At 43.3% G+C, this 18,550-nt stretch overlaps 2 protein-coding genes across 2 annotated transcripts in view; one reads left to right on the top strand and one right to left on the bottom strand.

Annotated features, from left to right (window-relative positions):
- The window catches only part of LOC146970834 (solute carrier family 53 member 1-like), a 229,441-nt gene that overhangs the window by 121,472 nt on the left and 89,419 nt on the right, over window positions 1–18,550 (bottom strand). The gene's annotated exons all lie outside the window — the stretch shown is intronic.
- On the top strand, window positions 15,066–17,674 carry LOC146970840 (uncharacterized). Its single transcript, XM_085805957.1, has 5 exons — window positions 15,066–15,148; window positions 15,235–15,328; window positions 16,821–17,168; window positions 17,315–17,432; window positions 17,523–17,674. The coding sequence occupies exons 1-5, from the start codon at window positions 15,090–15,092 to the stop codon at window positions 17,672–17,674; spliced, it is 771 nt and encodes a 256-aa protein (XP_085662083.1). The 5' UTR covers window positions 15,066–15,089.

Raw genomic sequence — 18,550 nt, 5'->3', positions numbered from 1 at the left:
AACTTTCTGCTTCTAAGTTGTTAAGTTCAGGAGCAGCGGAGCGGCTCGCGGCTGCAGCTCAGTTCACTTCACACACTGAGAATGGAGTTTGTTTTCTTCCAGTAGACGTAAATACGTAACACGTGTACCCCCTGTCCAATCAGAACGCTTCCCGACCCCCAGACGTTAAGCCGAATTAAATAAAGGTGATTTAATGTGTTTTCCATGTTAACCCCAATTCTGAATTATTATTTCCGTGTAAACTCGAAGGAGAATATTTTAATTCCAAACTATTTAATTCAGAATAATTAATTCCGAATTAAAAAACATCATGTAGCCTAAACGATAAGCCCCACCACGGAATTCGATTCTCAGTCTCCCGTGTGAGAGGTAACTGCTCTATCCACTGTACTACCATGGACCACTGATTCTAATTGAGACAAGAGCGGACTTAGACATTCCTTTTTCTCTATCTCATAATTACGAGATCAGGATCTCATAATTACGAGAAAAGATCTCGTAATTACGACATCAGGATCTCGTAATTACGAGATAAGGTGTCTAAATTTTATTTTATCAAGTGAATGCAATGCGCTTCCGTACAGTCATGCATATGAATAGAAGATGAATTTTTCAATGAGGGAGAAATAATGGACGTGTTTTTAGTGTCTTGGAGAGTTATTTTAAACAACTTTGTGTAGGTAAGCAATTTTAATTAAAGAATAGTCATAGCGGAGCATTTTTACACATTTTAAAATGCCTCTTTAGGGGGTCTTTAATCTATTGATCGTGTCCCGCAGCATTTTGCAACTTTTTTCTGCCTCATCTCTGATGGGGACGTGTCGGCCTACAGCAGCGAGACGGACCGTCTGGTGTCACGGTGCAGCATGAACAACCTGGAGCCCAACGCTCAGAAGACAGTGGAGATGATAGTGGACTTCAGAAAGGACCAAGCTGCCCTCCCCCCTGTCATCCTCTGTGACTCTACAGTGACCCTGGTTGAGTCCTTCTGCTTCCTGGGCACCACCATCTCACAGGAGCTCAAATGGGAGCAGAACATCAGCTCCCTCACCAAGAAGGCTCAGCAGAGGATATACTTCCTGCTGCAGCTGAAGAAGTTTCACCTCCCTGTGAAGATGCTGGTGAACTTTTACACTGCCACACCACCATGACAGTCTGGTGTGCTGCAGCTACAGCCAGAGACAAGGCCAAACTGCAGCGTGTCATTCACTCTGCAGAGAGGGTGATCGGCTACAGCCTCCCATCTTTTCAAGAGCTGTACATCTCCTGGACCCCGAGACGCGCAGCCAGAATTGCTGCTGACCCCTCTCACCCTGGACACAAACTATTTCAGTCCCTCCGCTCCGGTCCATCCAGACCAGAACGTCATGCCTCAAGAACAGCTTCTTCCCCTCTGCAGTCAGCCTAATGAAGAATGCCCCAGTTCAGTTAACCCTAAACCTATGGACATGGACAGTCACTACAACATTTTGCACAATTCTTTTATGTGTATTTATAATATATGCATATTTCCTTCTTGTTTATAGTATATGCGTATCTTTTGCACTATTTTATTTTATTTCAATTCTTAATTTTCTAAATTCTTATTCTATTCTATTTTTGGTACTTTTATGTATGCACCTGACACCAAGACAAGTTCCTTGTGCTGTAAACTGACCTTTACTGCTCTTGGCAATAAAACAGTTCTGACTCGATTCTGATTCTGATTCTGATTGATTCCAGGCCTAAAACTCATTATAAAGATTATGACAAAAGTCATGGAGAAAATGAATGGGAAATATACTGTACTTCCAAAACTAGAGCGGATGTAAACAGGGTATCCGCGGGGTCTTGAAAAGTATTAAACGGTGATAAATCAATTTTGGGAAAATTAAGACCCTTAAAAAGTATTAAAAAGTCTTTTCACGACTTCATAAAGTCTTAAATTTTTAAGGTATTTTTTCTGAATTAGCTGTCCAAGAGTTTGAGTCCTAAAAAACATTGTGAAAGTGTGTGAATTTATTCATTTTATCAAAAAAACAAAGATGAACCGGTACATAAAAAAGAAAATAAGATTGTTGTTTTGGTTTTTTAGGAGTGGAGAAATGTTTTTTTTATTTTTATTATTATAAACTTTGCCTTTTATTTATTATCCTAGCCTATTTTGAATTCTGTAGCATCATAGTGGTCTATAGTCTTTATCACAAACTAAAACTGTTAAGTTAAAAGTGTCACTGATGTAAATGGTTACAGCTTGAAGTGGCGGTGAGGTATTGAAAAATATTGAGACGGTCTTGAAAAAGTCTTTAGAATTAACTTAAAGATTCCTGTATATACCCTGGTAAACAAATGACATCATTCAACACAGATAATGAATTACAGGCGTTGCTGACCTTGTTGTCTATGCTAGCAACTGTTGTGCACTTAAATTCTTTATTTTATAATGCTGCTTATGCGCAGGATGAACATCATGCCAGAGGACTACAGTTGGAAATTAGCCCCTAGCTAATGAAGGCACATTTACAGAAATGTCCATGAATGTGTATTGTCCTTCCTCTAAATAGATTAATAAAAAAGTAATGTTGTTAGTTGAGTGATTTGTGACGTGTTTCAGTTTCAGTACTCATGTTTTTCATTTTTTATCAATGATTAATTTTCTTTTTTTTTCCCCTTGCAGCATTAATTCAACCCTGATTGAATCTATCTATCTATCTATCTATCTATCTATCTATCCATCCATCCGTCCGTCCGTCCGTCCGTCCGTCCATATTTGCTTAGAATGGCCCAGTGTCATCCTGACCCCCATGACCCCCAGTGCCAAGAAGGAAGACACTTTGCCATTGGGTTGATTCACGATCAGATCCTTGCTGAAGCCAGGGTAAGGTTTTACTGTAACATCTTTTTGTCCATGAATTCATGTCTCAGTTACTCAGCAACTCAATCTAACAAGATCATTGATTTACGTAACAGAAGGCTGCAAAGGATGGCAAAGGAGTGTCCTCACCAAGGGTCTGCCACGGACGTGGCAAGCCCAGAGGGAGACGTGGAGGCCGTGCAGGCCGTGGAGGCCGTGCAGGCTGCTGTAGTAGCCAAACTACAGGTTTGTTTATGTACGTAAGTCAGAGTAGATCACTGTTATGTGAAACAACAGCCCAATGTAATACAGTTATGGAGAGTAGTCCAATAGTTTAAGAAATAATCAGTACGTAAGTAAGTAAGTACTTTATTTGTATAGCACCCTTCTCAGTAAGAATACACAGAGTGCTTCACATCGTAGATAAAACCATCATACAGTACATAACAATACGCAATAAAATATAGAAAGTACTGTGCATATTACATAGTAACAGCACAGATAACAACATAGGAAAACATCAGGTGGCACTTGATCGACCCGAGGGGGTCGAGCCAAACACAATGTTAAATGGGAGGTGAATCAGCTGCTAAATTCAACTGAAAAACAAATTGTAATTGTATCATTTTGCAATTTCAGGAAAGGTTCATCAATATGTTTTTTTTAAGAGTTAATGGTGCAGTGATGTCTCAAACTGTCATGTACTGTTTTACAGGCATGGGCTCAGTGCCCATGGTTTTGGAACTTTCTGCAGAGGATCCTTTGCCATCACCCAGTGTGCAGCTAAATCCTCAAGAAATATTTGGTAAATATACAATAATTTATTCTGAAATCAAAATACTATATGCATTGTGGATCATTTGGTCATATGCTCTTTGTAGAACAAAACATGGAGAGGCTTTCTGCCATACTGGACTCATGTCCATGTCCTGCTGAGCCTGAGAAAGGTTCAGCAGCATCATGGTCTGTTCGGCAGCAGAAAGCCTCAGACCGCTGAGAGGAGGCCCGGCCCTACCACCTCAGATGCCTTTTGGAGTCTGAAGCTGTCGGCAAGCCACTGTGTTGCTTCTGCCAGCAGCCTGCTGTTATAAGGTTGGATATTCATTAATCAAATAATATCATATATCTATGTACATTAAAAAAGTAGATAAAATAAAAAATCTGGTGCTTAGTTAATTATGACCTCTTGACCCAAAACAATGACAATTTTTTCTCTGCTTAGGTGCAGAGAGTGCCTCCCAGAGGAGTGGTTTTGTGGGAACTGTGAATAATAATAATAATAATGGATTACATTTATATAGCGCTTTTCTACCGTTACCCGATACCCAAAGCGCGTACAGTAACCATTATTCATTCATACACATTCACACCGGTGGTGGTAAGCTACGTGTAGCCACAGCTGCCCTGGGGCAGACTGTGATGTACAGTACCACACCAAAAGACCACTCCACAACAGGGACAGCATTGTCAATGGCTCGTTTAAAGCCATTCCCCCGTCCATACGTATCTCAAGAGGAGAGGATGGGCAATATTGTACTCATGAACAAGGTAAGGTCTGACATCGTAAGTCTAACTGTGTGGTCTTCTTGTTCAAGTTCTCATTTATTCTGTCTCTTGCCACCAGTGACGTTTTTACATGTAAAAAGAAATGGTGGGGCACCGCACCGGCCACTTAATAGATAGGCAATTTTAAATATGATATGATTTGTTTCAACCAGGAAGCAAACCTGCACCATAGCAGTTCAAATACTGTTCTTATATCACTCATCTACCAATCAGTTTGCATACAATCTCTCAGCTGCATAAATGTGGTCTGTATCAGTGTTAAGGTTAAAGATGAATACTTGCAGCGATCCCCCAGCAAGTGGTGAGACAGCCGTCTCAATGAGATAGGCTCCGGGCCCTGGTGCAACGCACTGCTTGCACCGTCAATGGTTATGCCGTCTGCACTAGGACCTAGGGGAGGTGGCGCCTCCCCTGCCTGATGATGCTGTAGTGTGGCATCAAGCTGACTACCCCACTGGCTATCAAATTCGTGCATCTATATTAATACACCAACAGTCTGAGCATGCGCATTCATGTTTTCCCATGTACAGTGCATTGCATTGAGAAAGGGCTGCAGCCCCGCTTTGCCCCACCTTCCGCGCCTCCATAGCCAAACTGCAGAAGCAAATCAGGAGAATGGCGGCAGTGAGGGAGCAGGGAGCAATAAACATGAAATAAAGTCCTAACACAAATTACATTCAATTTAGAAATATGCCATATTCATAAATACACATTTTATAGAAAATGATCACCATTGAGAATTAATAATAATACTGTATACTAACAATAATAATAATATTTGTTTGCACATTTCTGGTGATGTTATCACCAGTCGCCAGTGCTTGCCACAAACAGAATGTTAAGTCATCTGAATTCACTTTTCTTTTCGACAGTTTGCATCTTACCAACTGTGCAAGCACAGCATTGCACCTGCCATGTCCCCATGATCACTTTGTCGGCTGGAAAACCGGTCATCTTGATTAAAAAATCTAGGGGGGGAAAAAAACTCTTGGGGCCCTAATTTCTTGGCGCAACTCAGGGTGGCGCAGCGAAGCGAGCCCTGACGCAGCTGGCGAAGTGATATTATCGTCCAGTGCAACAAGGTGCGCAGCGGATTCGGTAAATTGGCAGACTGCTGTGCGCTGAGATGGGAGTGGTCGCGCAGCAGGGGGAGGTGTCGACAGATTCGCCGTGGCGCAGTGACAATTTGTTGCCGATAGACCGCGCGGAGAGTGCGCCGAAAGCTCGCCAGCTCCAACCTGGTCTAATCTCAGCGCAAGGCGAAGCGCAGCCAGCGCAGTGGCAATTTGACTGCCCAGCACGCAGTGCAGACACGTCACCAAGACCCCACAGGCAGATTTCCACAGTTCCAGGCACATTTAAATGCAATTAACAATAATAATAATAATAATAATAATCATCACAATAACCCCTATTTATTGTATCTGAATCAGCACATACACCTATATCTATATAGATTGTCCCGTCACACTGATGGCAGATCAAAGGCTTGCGTAATGGAAACTCAGCCTGACTGAATTAACACAGATGAAACCAGGGAGGGACTGAGACAGCCGTGGATGTCCCAAGAGCAGGTGTTGACACTACACACTGTGCCGTTGCAGATTATCAGCTATTTATTTATTTATTTACTTATTGATTTATTAGGGGCCAGCGCCGCATCGTCACGCGACCATAACAAATAAAACTGAAATGCCTCCGTTACGCACAGCTGTTGTGTTGTTCTGTTGTATGTTGTGATCTGTGCACACGTGTTTAAATATAGGTTAGATAGATAGATAGACCTGCTCCCTCCTCCTCCCTCCTCCCTCCCAGACTACTTTTGCATCATCAGCCCGTGAGGTCTGTTCGCGCGACCGGACACTGCCAGCTTGGACCGGACCAGAACATCAGTTTCCTCCCGTCTCACTTGCTGTGACAGATTGAGAGCTGTTGCCCAGTAAAAAAAAACAAAAAACAAAACACACACACCCCTTTTCCATTAATAAAGACACTCATATTTAGTAACCTATATTTAAACACATGTGCACAGATCACAACATAACAAACAGCTGTGCGTAACGGAAGCATCGCGGAGCGTCTCTCTTTTTCTTTTTTCTTTAGAATTTACCTGAGATGGGAGATGTGAATATCTGCTCACTATGATGCCAGGCTGATTGTGGTTTGCTGTGAGAGATGATAGTTTATTTGTTTTCAGTTTTATTTGTTATGGTCGCGTGACGATGCGGCTCAATAAATCAATAAGTAAATACATAAATATAGCAGATAATCGTGTAGTGTCAACACAGCAGTAATCCATCCTCATCTTTCATCTGTGCAGCCTTTGATCTGTCATCAGTGTGACGGGACAGTCGATATAGATGTGCTGAATGTCTATGCTGTAATCTGTAGGTGCTGATTCAAATCTTCTCTTCCACGGTGAAATCAAATGTCCGCCTTGCGCGCGCAGCGGATTTAAAGGCGAGGAGAGGAGCTCATTTGATTGGTGAAGATCTGACTCGGCTGTGTCAAACCCACTCCACGCCTTCTCTCCTCCCTCTATGCCATTTGCGCCGGTGGGAGGGAAGTACCGTATTTTCCGCACTATAAGGCGCACTTAAAAGCCTTTAATTTTCTCAAAAAACGACAGTGCGCCTTATAATACGGAGCGCCTTATATATGGATCAATTGGTTAATTTGGTTAATTCATACTGGTTGTACACGGCGCTGTCAAAATGTTTCAGTATGAAAAAACAATAAAAACAATTTAATAATAATAAAATGTTTCGGTGCAGCTTTGTTTCAGTGCGACTGTGCACCGCTTGCAGCATTGCGGCTACCGTAGTCAGTAAACACTGGTATTGTGCGCCCCACACTGACGAGACCCCAAAATGGCACCTGTCAAGAGACACGCCTACGATGCAGAGTTAAAGCTTAAGGCTGTCAGTCACGCAGTAGAACATGGGAATAGAGCAGCAGCGAGAGAATTCAACATTAATGAATCGGGAGCGTGCCTATGTTCCCTCAGCCCTATGTTCCCTCTGGACTCTCTCTACCTATCTGGACTCTGTCTATCTGGCCTGTCTAGCCTCTACCTGGTCTTTTTACTAAACTTAACCAACTCCTTTCTTCATTGCCTAAACCCAACCAATGGTGGGACCAAAGGGCTGTGGGAATAGGGCCTAATTTTCAGTGACGACAAAAGTTAGAAATGAGGGAACATAGGGCTGAGGGAACATAGGGCCTAATTTTCAGTGACGACAAAAGTTAGAAATGAGGGAACATAGGGCTGTGGGAACATAGGGATGACCCCAATGAATCAATGGTACGGAAGTGGAGGAAGCAAGAAGATGAACTGCGCCAGGTAAAGAAGACTAAAAAGAGTTTCCGCGGGAACAAAGCGAGATGGCCACAGTTAGAGGACAAACTCGAACAGTGGGTTGTTGAACAGAGAGCAGCAAGTAGAAGCGTCTCTACAGTCACTATTCGAATGAAGGCAACTGCGCTAGCACGGGACATGAACATCGATGAATTTCAAGGCGGCCCTTCTTGGTGCTTTCGTTTTATGAAAAGACGCAATCTCTCCATCCACGCACGAACTACCGTCTCGCAGCAACTGCCAAAAGATTACCAAGAAAAGCTGGTCTCTTTCCGCGCATACTGCGAAAAGAAGATCAATGAAAAGAAGATCCGGCCTGAGCACATCACCAACATTGACGAGGTTCCACTAACCTTTGATATTCCCGTGAACCGCACTGTGGAGAAAACGGGGACCAGTACGGTGTCTGTACGCACCACAGGGAATGAGAAGTCATCCTTCACTGTAGTCCTCGCCTGCCAGGCTAATGGCCAGAAACTTCCACCCATGGTTATTTTCAAGAGGAAGACCTTGCCAAAAGAAAACTTTCCAGCCGGGGTCGTCATCAAAACTAACCCGAAGGGATGGATGGATGGATGAGGAAAAAATGAATGAGTGGCTGAGAGAAATTTACGTCAAGAGGCCGGGTGGCTTTTTCCACACAGCTCCGTCCCTATTGATCTACGACTCCATGCGCGCCCACATCACCGATGCTGTCAAAAATCAAGTGAAGAAAACTAATTCGGTGCTTGCCGTCATCCCGGGTGGATTAACTAAGGAACTCCAGCCGCTAGATATTGGTGTCAACAGGGCGTTCAAAGCTAGACTGCGAACTGCGTGGGAGCAGTGGATGACAGAAGGCGAACACACATTCACCAAGACGGGGAGACAGCGCCGGGCGACTTACGCCACTATCTGCCAGTGGATCGCGGATGCCTGGGCTGATATATCAGTCTCCACTGTGGTCCGAGCTTTCACAAAGGCAGGAATAATCACTGAACTGCCAGGCAACAGCAGCGACACTGACTCGGAGAATGACGAGAGGGAGCCGCCAGCGGGCATGCTGAATGCCGTACTCGCCCAACTGTTCAATTCGAACACTGAAGAAGAAGAATTCGAGGGATTCAAGGACGGGGAATGAACTGAAAAAGTGAGCTTTACGTGTTTACGTACAGATGTTACTGGTTCAAAATTGCGGACTTCACGCGTGGTCCACGCGAGACGGCACAAGACTCAGGCATTTTTTTTCTTTGGCGAGACAAGAGGTTTTAATGAAAAGCCTCAATGTGCCAAAACAACCACCAGGTGGCATCTGTGAGAACGGAGGACGACAGGCGGATGACTCAGTGATCTGTGCAGTAATCCACAGCTTAAACTCTAGGCTATTAAACTAGAACTAACTACTGTATACCCTGCCTAAATCACAGAAACTATTGTAATATGATAAAGCCTGTCTTGCTTTATGACTTGATGATTATGTATCACAAATTATGAAGGATCATCTGCGCAAGGCAAAGATGATAGCATCAACAAAACACGGCGTAACACACGCGGCTGTATGGGACAGGCTATTATTTAATTCAGAACAAACCGCTTAGCAAAAATGGAAAATATAGTCTATAATAATTAATTGATCTGTTGTTTGGCCACTGTTTGAAAATAACACGAATTATGAGCAAATAATCTGATCCAGAGCAGCAGTCATAATCAGACTTCTTCTAAATAAACCTAAACATTCAATAACTGGGTCAGGTCGGACCATGGGATTCTTTTTTCTCTTCTTCTTCACAGGAGAAAATGAGGTGCGCTGCGCTCACGGACGCGTTGATGTTTTGTGATTTATCTGCTGCCTTGACTCTGCCCTTTATACATGTGCGTTCAGATTAACAATAAGACAAGCCATGGTTGAGTTTATTGAGTTAATAATCAGCATCTTAGTACCTCTGATCCGGAGCGATAGTGTTATGAAAATCGCTACAGTTGAACTGGTCTGGTTTTTAGCTGCTCAATCTCATTGTTTCAAAGAAAAGGGATTGATTTTTATAACGAAATGAAACGAAAACAATATTATATTGATACATTGTTGTAAAAAAAATCCAAAAGAAACGAAAATGAACTAAAGAAAATAACTTTCACACACACATTAAAACAGTGCGATTGGTTGAAAGCTGATAATTAGCCATGTGCTTATAAGCTGATTGGCCGAAACCAAGAACAAAGCCGCGTGAATGGCCAATCGCCATGTGTTAACGGCCGACATGTAAATCAGCTGTTTCGATGGGCGTTATATGAATAGAGATGTTAATGTGTCTCATAAGGTACTTTGCACATAGGCTACTTTCTGTAACTGGAAGAAAAACAGCCAGCTGGAAGAATGTGTTGCCTAAATCTTTTACTGTGTGGGAGATCTCCACCAACGTAGCCGGGGAGAAAGCAAGTGGGACCGTTCTGCCCAGTCTCTGAGCAGCGCACGTTTCACAGATAAGCTTCATAACGGGAGTAGCCTAATGTCAGTAGTTTCTGTTTAAAACATGCTGTTTCAACCGCCCCTCCTCTGTGTCTCAAACGACCCGCATAGGTGGGACGTTTGAGACAAATAACAACATATAAAATCAGGCCTATTTTTTAGGCCTTTTCTCGAAAATTGCATATCCATAATAAAATGAGTATATCTCTGCAACCACAAGGTCTATTTGAATACTTTTGGTGTCATAGTAAAGGGAAAAAATGAGGAATTGCTAGAATGTGTAAATTTCAGTATATCTGTTACTGGTGAAGAGTAAATGAAGATGACACACAGAAAAAAATTAATAAAATTAATATTCAGCTAAAAAAAATCATATTTTTGATGAGTGCCCTTTAGAATAATGCTGATGAAGCTCAAACTCTCTATAAAATCATTGTACAATTTCGGAGTGGTCGATTCGAGTGAGTGGCGGCTCATTTTAACAGAGAGCAGAGAATGACGCTAGACCCAGGTCGATGTGATTGGCCGCACTGGCAGCCATGTGACAACCATGAACCAATCAGATCAGCAGATCCACGTGCAGGCCAACGTGGGGTTGTATGCGCTCCGTCAGGCTCCGTGCAGGGTCCTAGAGCCGTCGGGTTTCGGCCCGGCTGATTCAGATGTAAACACTTGGCAGAGTTCAACTGGAAATATTGTGGATTTACCCATAACACAACCTTTTCACGGCAAAACAGCAAAGGTAAGAGCAAATGTACGACCATGTTTTGGCCACGCAGTGTCTGTTTTTGCTCGACTTTGCTGGTTGTTGTCTTCTCCCTCTGCCGTGCTGCTGCTAGCTGCTGTGTTAGCCGCGGTTGTTGAGGGACGCCCCAATAGAGAGCCTAAGCGGAAGCAGGAAGTAACGGTCACCATGGGACCTCAACTCTGAAAAACTCGCCATTCAAATGAACGGGACTGAAAATTTTATTTCGTGATCCGTTTGAATTGTGCCATGAGAAAAAAATATGTCCTCTACCTGTTTAAAACATCACGTTTCCTCCCGAGAAATCAGCCGTTTGTTGTAAAGCTATTGTAGAATAAAATTCAGAAGAATCTGTAAGCAGAAAGACTACAAGTCGCGTAGGTGACGTCACACACCAAATGCCGCCCTTTCCCGTGTCAGTTGGTGACGTATTTTTTGTGGGACACAGATCTGTAGTCCGTAGAGCGGTCTTTACACAAAATACATTCTTCTGTTGCCGTTTTATGATAAACGGCTGATTTCTCGGCATGAAACGTGATGTTTTAAACAGGTAGAGGACATATTTTTTTCTCATGGCGCAATTCAATCGGATCACGAAATAAAATGTTCAGTCTCATTCATTTGAATGGCGAGTTTTTCAGAGTTGAGGTCCCATGGCGCCGTTACTTCCTGCTTCCGCTTAGGCTCTCTATGTTTACGTTCAGATGAGAGGTCGCTGATGTGTTTTGCATAATGTACAGTAGTATACGAGCCAGAAATGTGGCGACTGGGTCCACACAGAGGTGCTTTATGAAGTTTGATGTCTAGTTGTTTGTTTGAGTAGTGTTTGGGCTGTGTTTGGGTCATATAAACATGGTTTTTTACACGTTGTAGCCCAGCTTCTGCTGTTTAATTTGACATATAATATGACCATATTCTTTCATAATCAGTGCACTGGGGGCTCTGTTATTGTTATGCATGTCTTCAAGTCCCCCAAATGGGGGACTCTGGATTTTATTTAAAGTTATAAAACAGCGCGATCATCCAACATTAATTAACATGAATTAAATAAAAGCCTGTCCCATACAGCCGCGTGTGTTACGCCGTGTTTTGTTGATGCTATCATCTTTGCCTTGCGCAGATGATCCTTCATAATTAAAAATAAAAAGTCCAGGCCGGCTGCATGGCTGACGGTGTCACCACTCTCACTATCACTGGCTGTTTGTGTTGTCTGTCAAAAAATGGATGAATGAAACCTATCGACTTTGTATCGGCCGCGTCTTCTATCGAGGGAAAGTTATTTATCCTATGTTTTATCGCCCAGCCCCAAAGTGACACAGACCCGTTCATTCACAAGAAATCATCCAGCTGCACTCTCAAACAAGGTGCGGAGTGAGAAATCTGCGGCACTACTGCACAGTACTGTAGTTGGCTCATTTTAAAAACACATTTTGGAGATGACGAGACAGATGACCGAAAAAAGAGAGTGAGACGTGGGCTATAGTCTACTGTAGCTGCCGTCGTTACATTTTGTCATTGAAAAACTAGGCTACTATATTATTTACTGTCTGCAGCTAGTTCTCCTTTCGTCCTCTTGTATTCTGTATCATGAACAGCGCCACTCCTAATCGCGGCTACATTGTGTGACTGTCAGCATTGTCCCCAAAACGTCTGAGCAGTATTTAGTACGGTGCTGCCACCTAGAGGAAAACAGTTGTGGTGAAAAGACACGCGTTCACACGATCCTGCAGTGCAGGACAAATCCCGCAATTTTGAACCAGTAACATCTGTAACTGAACGCCCATTGGTCCGACCTCCCATTGGTTCGACCTCCCGTTACTCCGACAAAATACCCACTGGTCCGACCTCCCATTGGTTCGACCTCCCGTTACTCCGACAAAATCAACCACAAGTCGGACCAATAGGAGGTCGAACCAGTGGGTGGTCCCGTTAGTTCGAACTGTCATCGCTACTTTGTGACAAGCTCTTCCATTGATAGGAGCATGCAGCTTTCTCTCTCTCTCTCTCTCTCTCTCTCTCTCTCTACGCACATCACACACATACACGCGCGGCCCAGAATATCACCATATTCAGTCAGAGAGCCAGATCATGTCAGATCGCGCACAACCATCATAAATGCTGATCAAGATGTGTAAACTGATAATCAAAGCCCCCCCTCCCAGAGTACAGAGTAAAAGAAATACACTTTTTTTTCTCCTCCCCCCTCCGCTCGAGCACGGCTGAACCTGGCCGGCTTGAGCTCACTTCACGGGCGCGAGCCTGCTGCAGCCGCTGCTGCTGCTGGCAGCAGACTGAGAGAGAGAGAAAAAAAAAAGTAAATTTCGCTTTGGTTAGGTTCAGGCAATGAAGAAAGGAGTTGGTTAAGTTTAGTAAAAACAGCAGGTAGAGGCTAGACAGGCTGGAAGCATAATGAGCGTTATATGTTATTAATATGAAGTGCTTGTTTTGCAGTTAATTATGCACATGATCCGTTTGATCCCAGAAAGGAAAAAAGGATCAATGCGCAGCCTCTGTTTCCTTTCTGATTACGTCCGTCTGTCTGTTCGGAGTGGGAGAGAGAGACAGAGAACCCAATCCACCTGTCTGTAATGTAAGTTTGATTTGATATGAGTGTCAAGGTTTAATTACGGACACTAATGAGCGCGCAGCAGTGCGTAAAAGTCGTGCGTAATGACAGCTCCTCGTTGGTGAAACACAACATAAACATAAACTGCACCTCTTCTTCCACGTGTGTCTTATTGACAGGTGGAGCCTATATGAATAATGATATAAATGCATAGTGAACGGTAAGAATGGAGAGTTTGACTAATAACTAGTCCAGTTCGATCTAATGAGGACCTCCCATTAGTTCGAACTCTCATTACTCCGATTGTCGGACCAATGGGAGTTCGAACCAATGGGAGGTCGAACTAATGGGAGGTCGGACTAATGGGAGGTCGGACCAGTGCCATGGACCCAACTGAACAATGTTGAGTAATGCACTAACGTTTGATTTAGTGGTATCAGACTGTTTCTTTTACTACGTGTTTATTGAATCAGGGAAATGTTCCCCTCCACGTTTGGGAGAAGAGTGAACAAGGCTGGGAGATATTGTTAATATGCAATATGTTAATATGCATTAACGTTTGAACAACGTTACCATGGGAACGGAGTTGTCAGAACGCTTAATAAAGTTGTTTGACTTTATCCGACTGTTTTGTTGACATTCCCTTTAGCACAGCTCCATCTAGCGAATGCATAATGTAACCTCAGTTTGACTGCAGTATATTCTATTCTATGCGCCTTATAATCCGGTGCGCCCTATATATGAAAACAGTTCTAAAATATGCCATTCATTGAAGGTGCGCTTTATAGTGCGGAAAATACGGTAGGCGGGATGCGCTCCGCTGCGTTTCGAAGGAAAATTGCAATCTGCTCCTGACCACTCCCCGTTGGTGAAGCGAAGGCGAGGCGCAGGCCTGATCCGCTCCGCCTGCACCTAGTTCACGAAAGTAGAGCCCTTGATCTTGGTAAAAAAAAAAAGAGTTCTGTATTTAGACCTGTGTTAGTCTAACTATACATTACAGTATGTGTCACTGTGCATTACTAATGTTCTTTTATTATGATCAGGGCGCTATGACTTGCATCTGCCACTATATGGGTGTCAGACATGCCAGCACCAGTGGTTGCCTGATATGAAGGACCTTGTCAGGAGTGGATATTGGCCAGCATCTGCCAGTGCCTCCACAATATATACCTTGGATCTCCTAAACTCTTTTCAGGAGCTGAAAGTCATCTCGCCTGGATTTTCCAGACAAGCTTTTGCAAAGCTGCTGGAGCATCGCACACTGTGCAGGAAGAGTAAGTATGATACTGCAAGGGTTCAAGGTTTCATTGTCATTTTACAAATCAAAGTTGTCTAATGAAAATGAATTTGTAGTCACTTTATGCTACTACTGATAAAAAAAATAATATATCATAAAAATACAATTAGTGTAAGACGAATTGTTTTTGTTTTGTTTTTTACTGATATACTTTGTAGTCTGGACAGATAAATGGGGATTCCAGGCAGCGGAGCTTCCTTGAGTTTGCTCACGCTTCCTATGAAAAAGATCAGCTCTGCTGTTACACCCCTTTCACCTGCCCCGCCTGCACACCTGAAATGGTAGCAGTATCAGCAGATGGCAACAGGAAGCTTTATCGCTTTGGCCATACCGGAAGGTGCGCTTAAAGTTGTCTTTGGTAAATTCGTTGTTATTATGAGCAACAACAAGAGTGTGTAATAGATGTTTTTTTTCCCCCCCTAGATCTAATGACACTCCCTTTTTTGAAGAGCTGTTTGTAGCCAAAGACAGTGAGGTGTCAGATTTTGTCCACACAGTACAGATGGCAGTGAAGAATGTAAGTTTAAGCGATACACTGACAAAGTAGTTTTGTAACTAAAGGAACCATTACATGCCCTGTTCTTATGTAGTCTGTACTCCCTAGTCCTCAGTTAGCCAGACATGTATTTAAACTTTATTGAGCGAATAACTGTAAGGAATGATGCAATGTTTTGACTCGTCTTATCTTCAGAGATGGCAAAAGTACCCAGATTCTTTACTCGAGTAGAAGTAAAAGTACCTGTGTAAAAAACGACTTAAGTAAAAGTGAAAGTACTGATCCAAATATCTACTCAAGTAAAAGTAAAAAGTACAGGCTCTGAAATTTACTCAAAAGTATTATTAAAAGTAAAAAGTATTTCCATTGCACGATTCACTGCAAAGCAAATAACCACACGATAATTCATCTTGAATCCATTTCATCAATGTTATTGTTCACATAGCCTAAGTTTACCTGCCGGACACAAAATGTATCCTAATGTACTTCACTATGGTCAATCGTAGGCATTTGTATTGTACACAGAGGTGGCAAAAGTACTCATATTCTGTACTTAAAGCAGAAGTAAGCAATCCGGTCGTTTTGGCTAATGCTGCGTTCCAGGCAGGCTTTTGAAACAACACTTACGACTTTGTAGCGTTCCAGGCATCCCGCTCGTGTTTTTCCGACCTGTTTTACCTGTGAAAGTCACTATAACGGCCACTCGTAACTTCTGACCCGTGAACTCGTACCAGATCGAACTGGTACCACTTCACAGGTCGGAAAAACACGAGTTACGAGTTGCCTTGAACGCACCATAACGTCTTGTCAGCCGATGGAGTTAGCAGCCCCCGCCCTCGTCATGGATCTATTGGTCCTCGTCCCTACGTCACCACATTCAGGCGCATCCCTTGGCTGCACACACAGCCCTGCATGCCGTTCTCTCTCCTCATTGGATAAAACTTTTAGGATACGAGAAAAGTTTTCTCCTCGGCTCAGAGCAGAGCAGAGTGACACACGCGCGCACACGTACACACAGACACGGGCACATGGACAGGTTGCGCTTTGCCGCTCGTAAACGATAAATGCGCTATATTGCGCAGATTGTACAGTGTTCAACCCCCCCGTCGGATAGTCCGACCACCACCGCTTCCTTCCTCCATGCTGCTGCCTCCATGTCGCTGCTACAGTACAAGTTGGTAACTCGGTTCTCTCTCTACCGCCCCCCCTCCCTCCTCCCTCTTGTTCTCCCTCTTTCCCTCTCTAGTTCGTCACGTCTTTTACCGGTGCTTTTACGTCGTGTCAAAAAAAAAAAGTAACGAGCCTGTTTTTACAATGTAAGGAGTAGAAAGTACATATTTTTGCGTATAAATGTAGGGAGTAAAAGTAAAAAGTCGTCAGAAAAATAAATACTCAAGTAAAGTACAGATACCTGAAAAATCTACTTAAGTACAGTAACGAAGTATTTGTACTTCGTTACTTGCCACCTCTGCTTATCTTGCACTAACAATCTTTTAATGCACTAAATTCACAGATACAGGGAAGGGGCTCATGTGGAGACTCTAAGTGGGCAGCAGCAAGGGAGACCTCAAGGCGAGCTGCCACCAAACTCGACGAGCAAGGTGTTGAGGTTGCTGTCTGTCGGCATGGCTTCCTATTGAAAGCCCTCAATATGTACCGGGGAGAAATATTAGCTTATCCCCTTTTTCTCCAAAAGGAGATTCTTCCAAGGCAGGCAACATTTTTTGCCATGGATGTTGCCTGCAGATACTGGCCATATCTGCAAAAGGTTGCAGCCGTGATTCCAGCTCTCAAGGGCCTGACACAGATGAAGCCCTTCCTGAGCATCATGCATGCAAGAGCTCATGCCACCAAGTGTGAGGTTTGTCTGTTATCTATTATTTAAATATGCTATGTGTTTTCTATGAAAATGGACAGCCTTAACGTCCATGTCCATAATATTAGTCCACATTGCCAAACTGCTTCATTGACTCTAATGTACCCCCGTTCCACTCATCCTTGCAACAGATAAAATGGAGTGGTCGGAACCAGGAGGGAGCTGGAACAACTGCTAGAGAGGAGGTGGAGCAGGTCAATAGTTACCTCTCCCGTTGTGCCCTGACAACGAAGTACATGTCAAAAGCAGGTATCTCACTATAATAAGTCTTTTGAGTTTGTACTATCATCTAATATTGTTTATAAATTGCAGAACATAATGTAAGTCTTCTTATACCAGCACGTGTGGACATGCTCACTGTGCATGCAATGGGTTGGAACTGTCAAAAAGACAAGACCCTGCACAAGGCCCTCTCCACAAGATACATGAAGGTATGTTCCATATTCTTCTTTATTTTTCCATTATGTTTTTGCTCCTGGCCAGGGATTTAGCATAATGATTTCTAACTGTAAAACATTTCAGACATCTAAAAGGGCACAGGAAGAGGCAGAGAGGCTGGCACAACTGAAGACGGAGCTGCAGTGCTCAGATGTAATGGCAGAACAGTGGATTGGTGATGTCAAGGAATGGGCAGAGAGTGGTAAGGACAAAACAGCATACAGTACCGTATTTTCTGGACTATAAGTCACGCTTTTTTTAGTAGTTTGGCTGGCCATGCGACCTATATTTAGAAACGACTTATATATCAAAAATATATGCTATGTCAACTATGACCACAAGAGGGCAGGGAGGCTTTTATTTCTTAATCCTTCCTCATTCAATAGCTCATCTTCATCCTCGTCACATGCTGTTCTCCTCTCTGCGCCGTTGGACCTGGGTGTCTCCATAGTGCACGCCGTAGTGCTTCACTCCCATTCATGTCAATCAGAGCATTTTCACAGTGTACTCTGCAGTCCGTCTCCGGTCCCGAGCAGGGTCTGAACACTGAGCAGAGACCTGCCATCCAACAGTGCAAGGCTGTCTGTCTCTGAAGCAGAGGAGAGATCAGCTTCACTCCCGTCAGTCTTCACAGACAGTCCACACAAGTTGAAAGAGTTTCTGATCAGATCCTCGTCAGTTTGTTCCAGTTTCTTTTTTATTTAAATTAAATTTTTTTAAAAATGGTAGCCACACAGAAAATTGACACTTTGGGCACAATTTGGACATTTCACTTAGGAGTATACTCACTTTTGTTGCCAGCGGTTCAGACTTTAATGGCTGTGTGTTGAGTTATTTTGAGGGGACAGCAAATTTACACTGTTATACAAGCTATACACTGACTACTTTACATTGTATCAAAGTGTCATATCGTCAGTGTTGTCCCATGA

This window comes from Trachurus japonicus, chromosome 17 (assembly GCF_045865225.1).
Source record: "Trachurus japonicus isolate A0001 chromosome 17, Traja_1.0".
NCBI classification, from domain to species: Eukaryota; Metazoa; Chordata; class Actinopteri; order Carangiformes; family Carangidae; genus Trachurus; species Trachurus japonicus.
This window is presented reverse-complemented; position numbering and strand designations above follow the sequence as displayed.

Coding starts and splice junctions, on each gene's coding strand:
- LOC146970840 (XM_085805957.1), top strand. CDS start 15,090: ATGGTAGCAGTATCAGCAGATGGCAACAGGAAGCTTTATCGCTTTGGC. Junction 15,149..15,234: donor CGCTTTGGCCATACCGGAAG/GTGCGCTTAAAG, acceptor TTCCCCCCCTAG/ATCTAATGACACTCCCTTTT. Junction 17,169..17,314: donor CTCATGCCACCAAGTGTGAG/GTTTGTCTGTTA, acceptor TCCTTGCAACAG/ATAAAATGGAGTGGTCGGAA.